The 12900-nt window shown below is 43.0% G+C and overlaps 1 protein-coding gene across 4 annotated transcripts in view; it reads right to left on the bottom strand.

Moving 5' to 3' along the window:
* The window catches only part of znf609b (zinc finger protein 609b), a 79075-nt gene that overhangs the window by 14950 nt on the left and 51225 nt on the right, over positions 1–12900 (bottom strand). For all 4 annotated transcript variants that reach the window (XM_084940371.1, XM_084940226.1, XM_084940156.1 and 1 more), the window contains exon 3: positions 8384–8609. In XM_084940371.1, coding sequence (XP_084796497.1) covers positions 8384–8609 — 226 coding nt within the window. The remainder of the gene's footprint in view (positions 1–8383; positions 8610–12900) is intronic.

Genomic DNA, 12900 nt, shown 5'->3' with positions numbered 1-12900 from the left:
ATTAGTTACAATGACTAGACTGAAAATGAATAAAAAAGTAGCCAGTGCCCAAAGAAAAACTTTGAAAGACCTTCAGAAAACCTGGAGATCTATTGCTCAAAATCACACCAAAACAATGATATCTGGCTACTTGGAAGTAAAATATAAAGAAATGAAGGGTGGCTTAAGACTTTTGCACATTAGTGTATTTTACTCCAATAGTTCAGAGTCAGTGACAGTGACCTTTTGTATAATCCATGTTTGCTGTTGTCTCTTTTCCCCCACAAAGGTACCTTCCTTTTGGCTGCTTTCCCATGCTGAAGCCAAGCAACCCTGTAATCCTGTCAGCGGTCCTTGGCTTCTGGGTCAGCTCAGATATCTGCTTCTAACCTACTCTGAATGCTAATAACGTAGTTCCTTGAATGTTATCTGGGACACCTCAAGGACATTTAAACAAGTTGTGCTGAAACATTTATCAAAATATGAGGAAAAAAAAAGACTTTAAGTGTGTATGTTGTGCATCAATTACACACAGTATTACCTGCTTACTAAGTAATTAAAATTCACTCCTCATCATGGGGAGTACTGGTATACGTTTTCAGTGCTGACACTTCAGTAGTTGTATCAGAGCTTGGTAAATAAAGTTGCAAGCTCCACAGTATCAGTGTGTCAGAGATAAACAAAGCCTGGTTTTCCCCATACTAAAAGCAACAAGGATTAAAAATTCTATTACACAACTGTCATCCTGCAAATATTTCAAAATTTCTTCCGTCCTGGTAATTATTTACTGTAGATGATACTTTATGAGTAACACTCTAAATTCTTCCTGCACTACCGAGTAGATGACATTTACACTTCATTAAGCAACCGTTATTGTATATTGATGGCACGAGTAGCTGATTGCACAACTATTCCATCTTTGAGAAAATTAATATTTATGCAGGTTATTAAAAAAATCTGATGCTTCATGCTTTCATTTTAATGCTTAACATTTATTACACTTTACATTGTGTAATTTTGACTCAGCTACTCAATAAAGTTTTGATAGGAGTTTCGAAATCCACTGAATTTCTTAGCCATATCAAAAATATGCCCAAGGGTATGTAACAAGATCAGGTTTCAAAGCTGGAACTGAAAAGCTGTTTGAATTTATCTGCACACTTTCATCCTTGGAATCATTTTGAAGCCGTTAGGACAAAGATGTCAATGTCATGTCTGTCTAAACACGGAAAGCCCTCGACATAACAACCCAAACAAATTTCCCTGTGGCAGAAAGCAAATTACACAAGGAGAACTTTCCATGCGTGATCATTTGTTTACACACACACAGAGTTACAGATGAGTGTTTGTGTGGGCCAACAATTCCCCCCCCCCTTCTTTCCTTCACTGGATTTGTCTCGGGGGAAGAAACAAGACTAGCGTTCAAAGATCAAAAAAATACAACTTGCACTTTGAAACTGCAGTTCACTTGGGATTTGTTTTCAAAGGGAGGCTTGCTGTGTGGTGGAAGAAAAGGGTCTGAATTATGTGGAGCAAACATGGTTTCCTGCAATTCCCCCTCTTACTCCCCTCCCTCCCCCCTGTCAACCTTAATAGGGTCACTCAGGATGGCAGAGTGAAATCCACATTAATGAGAGGAATTGACCTGTAATTTCACCACTCATTTCCTTTCAATGCTATTGAACAACAAACAGAACCCCGACTGAAGCGCCAAACTTTCCCGTTTGCTTAGCTTGTGTGCTGCAATGGTGTCCACCATGCCCTAGCCCTGCCTTCAAACTCCCTTCCTCACCACTTAACACATTTCATTAGGCCTCAGTGGGGCCAAAATATCAGGTCCTCTGCTGCTGGTGAAATCTGCGAGGGCCACGGGTTCACTGGCTGACCCCTGCTTTGCCCCATCTCAACAGGAATCCAATGGGGTTAACGGCATTTTCACTGACTGACCTTGTCAAAATGCCTTTGTTATCTTTGAAAATGTAATGACTGGGTGCGATGTTATACGACTCCCCTCCCAAAACACCAAATTAAAGGGTTCTGTTTGTCTAAGTGTGTGAAAGGAATTTCAGTTTAAAAACCAGGCAATCCCTAAAAAAAAATTAAAAAATAATACTTATGTGAACAATTACCAGCACTTGCAATTATCACCTTTTCAAACAGTTGGATACAAATATGTAGAACTTCAAAAAAAGAAAAAGAAAAAAAAGAACATTCACCATTTTCTGTGCAGTAAAAGCACCATTTATCAAGGTTGCATGAAGACAAGAAAGTGAGAACAATGAGAGAAAATAATGCCAGTGTTCATTACGGAGAGAAGATAAAAGATAGCTGTGTGCTGCCGCGAGCAATAACTGTAACCTTGACAAATGAAGTGTTTGAGCATTCAAGTGTCGGGAGTGCATTTCCAACAGCCCGTTTTCATGGTGCGGCTCATAAAACGAAGTCGAGCTCGTCCATTTGTGTCAGTGTCAGAGCAAAATCTCCTAAGGCTGACCTTTGCATTAAATGCTGGGCAAACAGCAATTTGGGAACAACTGTAGGATTCATCTGAAACACTGAAACATACAAACTGACACATTTTTTGGGGGGGGCCTACAGTACAATTTATCCATCCAGAATCCATCAATATTTAGGGGTGACTTGTCCAGTTTGGGACATACTGGGCTGTAGAGATGCCTGCCTTCTCTTGAATATAATGGAACTCGATGATGCTTGCCTTGTGGTGCTCAACACATCAAAAAAATAGAAGAGAAAAACAACTCAGAAGCTATGTCTCTCTGAAAAATCACCATCTCCCCAACCCTGTTGTGTGCAACTCCATGCAGGAAACATTTTCTCTTTACTGAACTGCATCTGCCAACCAAAAGAAACTGGAAGCTATAGATAATATTACAACTCTCCCAAAGGGGACAGCATTAAAGTTTGCATCTCATCACAACGTCACCGCCAGAAGCCTCTCCTTATGAAAAGATTCATGCTTTCTTCAACCGAGTGATCCAGTTTTTTAACTGTCCAGTATTTCTAAAGGCAACTAACAACTATTGCAATGCTTCATTGTGTATGCACATCCTCAGCTGAATATTAATCTATAACCTTCACCAACAACCAGTGAACCAGCCTCTTTTCACTTTCCTGGCCTGTTTCACCCACAGTCCAGTGTGACATAATAAAAACAAATCCTAATGTGCTGTAACCAGACGTGACCATGAATACAATATGTAAATATAATCTGACCTCGGTACAGATCTGGGAGACCTGGTCTCATTTCCATCCAGCTGTCCCAGTCTGACCTGCAATGACTACAACCATGCAACTGTAAACAGGAAGTTTAAACACTAAATAAAGGAGTTGGGACACTTCCTCATTCCTGAAATGCGAGAGGTCAGTGGCAGTCACAGTTGAACTGACCCTCTTACATCTGCTATTTTGTCCATAACAAGCAAACAGCATAAACACATTCATGTAAATTCTGTGCATCTCTACTATCCTCTGTGCAATAAGTTCCTGGCAAAGAAGAAACTGAACACTGTAAACTTTGCAGTCTTAAGCCCTGTTACAAGAAAAAGGGAGAAAAAAAAGTTGCTGACATTAAGCTGCGAAGAAAAAGTTACAGATGACTAGCGGATCAGACCAGGCTACGTTTGATGATTTTATTTTAGATTTCAGAGAATTCAAGTGAGTCCTCTGAAAAGTTCAGCCTCCGGTTCGCGAGAGGTAAAAGTGAGAAGTCGCTCTCGACAGACAAGAATAACAGCCTGTGAGAAGGTCAGTTCTCTCACAGCACTGAGAGGCAAGGGAGGATTGCATTAGTATGCTTTCCACACAGCTAGACATTATCAGACACATGCAGCAGGTTCTTCCTCCCTAAGAAGGGGGGAAAAAAACCAAGCAGCTATGCATGTTTACTCTTGCAGAGGGAGTAGATGAGCAGATCACAAACAAGCAAAGCTTGTAACAGCCAGAGGAAGGGAGAAAATTGACATCTTTACCAACTGCAGTTATTACTGGAAATAATGTGTATGAAGACAATCCCAGCTTCCTTAAATGCCACCATTGAAAAACAGTCTCCCTTAAAACAACCCCTCTGGTGTTTTGCCTTAAAGGAGATGGTGTTGAGATTAAGAGACGGGCCTGCCAAAGGCGTGTTACTCAAGTTCTCCTTGATGTGTATATAGCAAACATGATATCTTATGACAGCCACTGGCGAAGCCTTCAATTCCTCCAGGCACACGATTTACGATTCAAGACGGTTTTAAGTGCTTAAAAAAATGCAGTTGTCAGCCAGTAAGAATAGGAGCCGTTACCAGCATCTCTCTCTTTAGAGATTTGGGTTCACACATGGGCGCCATCTTGTTAACACCACCGGGGGACTAAATTAGCGACTAACAAGACGAGCCTGCTCCGTCAGACAATGACGAGCCATCGATGGCTAAAGTTCCCTGAGTGTTGTTTCAACAGCCTATTTAGGAAAACTGGCAAATTCTTTAAATATGGGAGTGTTATTTTCTTTCCCTTTTTTCCCCTGGAAATTGGCCACTTCCACTACTGCACAGTGAACACTGATGAGGGTAAAGATTGGCTGGGTGGATTGGAAACTGAAGTGACTAAGGAACTGGCAAATGAAAATGTACTGCGTGGGGGCTGCAGAAAGAAAAATAAGTATCGTTTCTACGCTTTTCTCTGAAAAGAGCCTTTAGTGCTAACAGAAGTTGGTCTTCTCTGATTGATTTTTCACTCCGTGTCCTTCTTGCTCATTGGCCTGGCAGACAGCTACAGGCCTCCTGACAACGTTCGCTCTCATTTCAAGGACAGCCTCTAAGGTGGGTTCACAGAGAGCGGCCACCGCTTGCCTTTGTAAAAACATTTCAATGAGGCCACTGACAGGTGTCTTCAAAGGAGCAAGGAAGCATAACTGGCAAGTTAACTATAGAGCCAAGTACTCCTTTCATACAATATTCCCCTTTTCAACTCTCTGACAGGGTCGGAGAAATAAAGGAGAGGGGAAAAAAGGCATCTCTCAAATGTTTATACAGAAATATCCGTTTCACACTGACCTCCATTCCATGCAGATGCCAAACGGCTTTTAACTTCTGTGCTAAAGCCAATGCTCGCAATGCTGCAATCATGTGCGCTGCATAAATAATCCAAGAGACAAACATTTATCACAAGCAGCCTGTATTATTTCTCTATTAGGCAGCTCAAGAAGCTGTGGGACCAGCTCGGGGAATAGCCTGCTGTGTACTGGAGGGTTGGTGTGTTTGAATGCCACACTGGCACTGGCATGGAGCTGCGGTGTTTGGCCAAAGGGGCCCCCCTCTGTGTTCCCTCTGCCCTGGGGCAGGAGCCAAGGCGTTCTGGGCTGCGTTTCAAGAGCAATAAACTTCTCCAGCATTATAGAGATGGCATTTGGAGGTATCAGCGTGCTAAGCCTGGGAGGGGTTGGCCCATTGCTCTGCCGACACGACCCTGGGAGCTGCTACTGCCTCGTCTGCGCCGAGGGGATTTGTGTCAGTGCCGGGCCTTAAAATACCACGGCTCTGCGTGCCTGCCTTCCTCCTGTCTACACTTCACTCACCCCCAGACTGACAGCATGACACAGACTCACTTTATCACATATTATCCATTTATTTTCATCCTGTGCCGGACTAAATGCAGTAAAGGGTGCTTTTTTAAAGCCACAGTGGGTTACTTTGGTCACTTTGAAATCCAAGTTACATTAAGGCTTCCGTTTAGATCCAGTCATAATCCAGATCCGGCTACATCTGAGCTCACATTACGCGGGATGAAAAATTTACCCGGCCCTCATCAGCCAAGATTCTTGTCACCGCTGACCTAAAGGTGCAGCTCCTGTAATCACATTTTGTTGCTTGCTTCCTCCTCATCTGTTTCTTTCACTGGCACATGTTGACTTGGGTGAGGCACAGACAATTACTGGGAGCCTGTTGTTCATTTACTCCCACAAGGCAGAAAGGCGGAGGTGATGAAGCAGCTGTTGGATGGCATGCCAAATGAAATGCGCGCGCATGCATGCACACACACACGCAGCGCATGCCTAAACAGCTCTCTGTCATGCAGAGAAGTGTGTGTGTGTGTGTGTGTGTGTGTTTTGGGTGGGGGGAGACTGCTCAACTTCACTGCTAATCAGAATGCCTCTGCTACATCTTTGGGGCCTCAGTTTTGTTGCCTCTTCCCTGGTACTCTGCCTGGATTCGCCTGATTCCCTCATTTGGTTCTCATTTGTTCGGCTGCCACACGGTGCAAGAAGTCCACGTTCTCTTAGGGGAAACGCAGCTGAACAGCAGTTTGATGTAAGCGGCATCTGGGTCTCTTTCATTTTAAAACTAGCCAGTGGGCTGTCGAGGGGGTGGGGGTGGCTCGTACCGTTAAAATGATGTAGAAGCAACACGCGTCTTTGTGTTGTTTAATGTAGTGTGCACAGTACAATGGGGGATATTGAGAAATGTCTCATTGCAAGACCCAGCCCAGATTCACCCCTATTATCTCTGCTACACTGAAGGTTTACTGCATATCTGTCAATTTAACACCAAGCAAAGGTTCAGAAACGGCGCGCATTTCAGCCACAGCTCGCAGCTCTCTCTTAAAAACACACCAGCTGGGGCCGAGTCAGTCAGCAGTGAACAAGCTGCTGTGTCTTCAAAGAGTGTAATACATTTCTAAAATACCAAAAAGAGTGCACAAGAGACAACTACAGGGCCACTCTATTTTTATCAAACTCGTTGCTTTATCCTTTATATGATATTCACCTGATCTTCTACCTTTAAGTTTTTTTGTTTTCTTTTTTTAATAAAAAAAAAAATGGCTTCAAAGCAAAGGAAGTGGGTTGATGCCTCGAAAACCTGCTGGTGTCTACAGCTCTGATAGCCACAACAACCTGTGCGCTACACCTGCTGTCTGCCCAAACCGCCCTCCAACCGGCTACTCTCCACCACGCCGCTTTTAAAACCACTCAAAGCTCCCACCAACATCCTCCCCACTGAGCCAGATAGAGTAGAGTCAGAAGAAAACACAGATCCATCAGGCCAAACCACTACCTCTTTCAGCCAAAATAGCAGCTTTGAGAGAGCGGAGTGCAGGCAAAGGACAGGCTCGGTTGGGAAAGGGAAGGGGGCAGGGCGTGCGCGCTCGAGAGAGGGAGGCTCAACCGCTCCGTGGGAGGCAGAGAATGAGGGAGCGCAAACATAGTACTGGTGCTGGCTCGGAGCCATGTTTGTGTCACTAACAGAAGTAGCCTTGTCCACCCCTCCCCCTCGCAGCCGCACCACCACCCCCACCCTGCCATAACCCCCTTGCCTTGCACTCGCTCTCTCTCAGTTTGCTTGGAAACAAGAGTCAAGGGGCGACTGGCTGGATGCTTGGTAACAGAAAAGAGCTGCAGTACAGAGCAAAAATCAAAAAAAAAAAAAGAGGAAAGAGAGGGGAGAAAAGCCACTCAATAGCAGGGACTGTGCTTTGGGAATGTTGATGAGGCAGGGACCTTTTTTTCCCTGTTTGGTTCCTCCAAGCGAACCAACAAACAGCTCTGTGGATGTGTGGGCGATTTGTACTCAGCATGCCCGCAGAGAGACTGAGAGCAAGCTGCTTTGAAGATTAGGTGTTTGCATTATTTCACATCCACAAAAGGAAAAAAAAAATAAAGTGGGGGGGGGGGGGGGGGGGCAGTTCTTCAGAACCAGCAGAACCTGATGGTGTGATAGTGATACATCTTAAAATTAAATGAGCTGTATGAGGTTTTCGATCAAAGGGAGGAAAACTCAGAGCGTATAAGATTTCCCTCGGACTGCACTGCAGAAAAGGAGCCCACTATTTTCCCAACTGGCAGGCTGGCGGAAAACAAAAAAAAGAAAAAGAAAGGAAAAAAGAAAAAGTGCTTTGTGTTTGAGGCATGTTGCTGCAGAACAGATATTTCTGTGCAACAAACTTCTGTCTGCGTACTCCTAAGAAAAAAGAAGACGACCCCCCCCCCTCTCCCGAACAACAACAAAGAAATCATCAACCACCTAAGAACTGCCTGCCAACTACTATTCTTCTTGGCAATATTACGCAGCATGTGCGCTGGTAAAGAACGCATTAGTACCACCAACAACAACCATTTCCTGAGGCTGTCTGAGCATATCCAATTACATTTTAGGAGGCAAATATGTACAGTAATGACAGCAAGATGATTTTTTTTTTAAATGACAGAAGATTCACTAAAGATTTGAAAAACCAATAGCTCTTTGATGTTAATATGCAAACACATAGCTGCTCTGGCTTTGTAAATAAAAGGAAGAAAGAAAACCTATCCCATATGTTTTTACCTATTTTCTTTAACTCCACAATCCACAGCTTATTTGTTTTACAGGGAAGAGATTTACAAAACAGCACGTTAAACTGCTCCACTTACCGTCTTCAGTTTCCTGCCACACTATGCCTTCAAGATTGACACTGGTTCCAGGCTCACAGGGCCCCAAGCACTCCGGTTCGGTAGACAGGGCCACGTCTGATGTGTTCACCGCCACCGAGCGTGTGCGCACCATTATCTGCTCGCATGGTGAGGCAATCTCACTGTTGCCTACTGTGGCCAGGAGGTGGAGGGGGGGTGGAGCTGGCGTGGAGACAGGAGATTCCATCTGTGAAGGAAGAAGTGGAGGTTCAGAGAAATAGAAACACACTTCAGAACCACTCTATAAACAGATACGGGCCAGATGTTGAGTCTCAGACCAGCGGATGCCACAATGAGAGGAAGTGAACAAAGCGCTGAATGCATCGAGGACATTCTGGTATTTCAGTGGACTTTAAAAGCTAGCTTCGTTACAGAAAGCGTGATGCAGCAGTTAGCAATGCACTGCTGTGTTTTTCCTCGCTTCAGTGGTGATTAGCAGGCAGGGAAGGCAGAAGTGGAAATCTGAAAAGGACCGTATTTGTTATACGAGGTCGGCCAAACAATCCCTCCCCGAGCTTTCCTCCCACGCACACTGCGAAGCGACGCTCGTGACACCAAATCATCTCGCAGACTGATCACTCATTAATTTCCTCAATTAAAGAGCTAGTTGTGGCAAAGGAGTGGGCTGCTCGGGGTCAGTAATTGATTCCACCTGTTCTGACACTCTGTGACAGCAATGAAGAGACAGTGGGCCGACACGGAGAAGGAAAATGAAAAGGACAGCAAGGGAGGGAGCCGATGAGAACGACTGAGGGGAAGAGAGAACTGCAGGCTGAAAAATGTAGGTGGGAAAGAGGCACAGAGGAAGAGTGATGGTGATTTAAGGGCCGGAGTGACACCAAGCTTAGTGCTCTTTATTCAAGGCAGTCGACATTAAAGCGCTCCAAATCATTAGCACTGAACTGCAGGAGGAATGCCACGCCGCAGCCAGCACCGCACATTTATTAATTGGGCATAAACCACTCAGTGCTTGGGAATATGCTGCCAATGCTGGATCCTATTAGACTTAGAAGACAAAACAACAATTGACACGCTGGACTATAAGCCTGTACACCCTTTAAATAATTGTTCTAATCTACTTACTGCTCCGAGCTGAAAACGATGTAGAGAACTACAGCAAGTCGGTGCTGCAGATGGTGAAGTTACCGCTTACATCTTAGGGATGTCCGTCCACCATTTTATCTGAGAATGAAACAGCTGAAGTGTTGGGAAACTAAACTCTACTAAAGGGACGAGCACAAAACCTACATTTATCGTTTCCAGATGATGAATCCTACTTTAGTGTAATTTTTCAAACAAGTACCTGCAACAGTAATGACATGAGCCACATCGATGCTTTTTATCCAGTTACATTTGCTGCTGATATTACCATGGTACCACGCAAATGTTGCATTTGTTCAAATCAAATATTACCGTGCTAAACAGTGTTCACCACGGTAAACAATATAATGCCTTCTCAACACTGATCATGCTCAGAATGCTGTTCAAAGCACCACTTTACTTAGGTAGAGCTTTTCACAGCCAGCAATGCTTCATGAAATGAGGGGGTTACATCCAAAACCACCATGATGCTCAATTACTGCAAATGCCAGTATGTTTTTCTGCTTTTTTGCATTTTGGGCTATCACAGTTGAACTGCTTTTATAACTTGCCTCACAAAAAACACTGAAAAATCTGTGCCAAACATGAATTAAAACCATTAGCATTTTCATTTCCCCATGTCTCTGTGCCTTTAAGGGGGACTTTTAAAATATAAACCAGGGCTGGACAATTAATAGAAAATGAACCAACATTCAGAGCCTCTAATTGATGTAATCTTGCTGGCTTTGTTTTTAAACTCTATTAATATTCGCCCCATTATATACTATCGCCTTTAAAACATACTACAAAGTGTGTTGTCACGTGACTCTTTCCCATTCAGTCCGCGACACGGAAACATCATTGAGTGAAAGTCAAACATCGAGCCAGTTGAAACAACTCCAGCTGTTTGTGCCAAATAAAAAAAGCTGTGTCTGTTGTTTGGATACATTTTTGGCATCAATAAAGACAACATTAAACAGAAAGCAGAAAGCTGTGCTAAAAATTGCTTTAGTGACCGAAGGTAATACCACCACCTGGAGTGCATCATATTAGCTAAAAAATATCCTAGCATTTGCAGTTGAGTATACAGTACAAACATAGTGAACTATGAGGACTATGATGCGTGTGTAACAATAACTGTTTATTAATTGAAATCGAGGTAAAACATTCTATTAATCGTGATTTTGATTTGAGGACTATCGCCCAGCCCTAATGCACACTATGAATTATTCTGTGTGAAGTGCATCAATCACAGAATAAAGACTCGCGCTCTGTTGTGAATCGAGTGCTTTAAAAACCAAACATTAGTCTTCAATGAAATCTAATATTAGCTCAAGACATGTCATCATAGAAGCTTTATATTTCATGGTTTAGTGAAATCAGCGTGGATAGTCCATTTCTCCCAGTGCTCAGAGGAAGAGCAAATTAATGAGTGCAGAGAGCGACAGACTCTCAGGGCTAACGACATAGTAATCACTGTGTGTCAGTTTCTGATGCATGATGTGGCCAAGCTGCAGGCCAACTGAGACAATGAGACAGGACAGGTAATCACCCAAGCTGTCACCGCACGCTGTTCTCAGGCCTTATGGAGACGCACAGGGCTGCAGACAAGACCACACAATAAACCCTCCCTCAGAGTGACAGCAAACGGTGAAAGGTGATAAACAGGTTCATGCACGGCCTGCTTTAAATGGACTCAACTCTCAAACTGCTCCTAAACTGTGTCCACAATTTAGGAGCTGACATCTTGGATACATTTCTGGCCAAAGCTAGTCGACCACATTATGGTCTGGCGATAACCGGCTTATCGCAATGAAACTACTATGAGGTCCACACAATTAAAACCTGTAGTAAAAATGACTGATAAAACAGTTCGTGGGACATGTGCTTTAATCAGCCACTTCATTATTAATTATTTACTCATACAGACTGACCCACCTTTGCTATATTGCATACAAGTCCTGCAAACCATTATTCTGAGTTAGCTGGGTAATCACTTGGAATATAAATGTCCAATTAATCCTTTTCAATTTAACAAGTAATAATGATTGTAGCCTTCTTCTCTTCATATTTTTCTACATATTTGAAAACAACATTATTTTAGCTAAAACAACGTGCATGTGTTGAGTTATAGGAGGCTAATGAAAGGCTCTAGTAATGAATTATGGAAAACGCAGGTTGAGTGTCACAGCAGAGTGGGGTTCAAGGATTCCCCTGGTTTCTAGGTGTATCAGAAGCCTTTTAATCATTGTACCTCTCTAATTATTTGTATGAAGAACACTGACTGCTGGTGATTCCCAGAACAATTATAATTTCCATTAATGAACTTGATTTCCACAGTCTCGTGCTATATTTTCAGATTAAGTAAAACCTTGCTGAGATGAGTTTTGGCTTCATTTTTTTCTGTTACCAAGCAGGGGGAGGGAAAGTATTTCATTTCAACTGTCAGAAACATACAGCAGGTGATGAGCCAGTCCGTAATGCAACTATATAATAAAAAAAAAAAAACATTTACTAGGTAACTGTATTTTTTTTTTTAAACAAAAAAAGCAGAATCACAGTGGAAACTGGAGCAGTTTTGAAAGTGCATGAATATAATTCTCCACTTCCAGGTTCTGTCTATGGATGAGTGAACAAAAGTACTTTCACTCTGAGGCTGGAGAATGCAAAACCACACACTGAAATGCCCTGTGTCCAGCCTTTTAAAAAAACCCACATGCAACCGAACTACATAACTTGCCAGATTACAAGGCTCTACCCGACTCTCAGCCAATGCTAAATTCTATGATTTCTTCCCTCCTTGCTAGACTTCACAGAAGGATTTGGAAATCTCTCCTAAAAAAACCACAATGCTCAAGTGTCACGCAAACCTTTTCTTAACTCAAACCTTGTGCCAGCTCTACAAGAAAGCCAAAACTGGCAATAATAATGTTTAACTCGCTGGCAAAAATCCCCAAAATCCTGGACTGCTCTTGTGCATATTTCAAGAGTGCTGACTTAAGGGGAACTCTGCCTGGATTTCCAGTGTTCACACAATAAATCAGCTGTGGCAGATGGATGCTTGCTGCACTTTTAACTGGACACATTTAACTTCAGCTTTAACTTGTTTATTAGAGTTGGGATTAAAAAAACTGAGCACTGAGCTTGGGTGGCGATTATTAAAAGGATTACACTGCAGTATTATAGTGACTAAGTTGTCTTGGCTATAATCGGTGATGAGGCACACACACACACACACACACACACACACACACAGTTGACTATTATAACTGTAGACACTTGAGTGCAAGTAAAACAGCTACAACCCCCGACTGTGAGATCCTTTAAAATGCCCCAGTGACAGTAACGTTAAAGTTGCTACAAGGACAGCCTGTATTTTCATTTTAACTTATGATCAC

This window comes from Perissodus microlepis, chromosome 1 (assembly GCF_051167445.1).
Source record: "Perissodus microlepis isolate ML-2025 ecotype Zambia chromosome 1, ASM5116744v1, whole genome shotgun sequence".
NCBI classification, from domain to species: domain Eukaryota; kingdom Metazoa; phylum Chordata; class Actinopteri; order Cichliformes; family Cichlidae; genus Perissodus; species Perissodus microlepis.
Note: the sequence above shows the minus strand (reverse complement) of the source record. Positions and strands in the feature narration are given on the sequence as shown.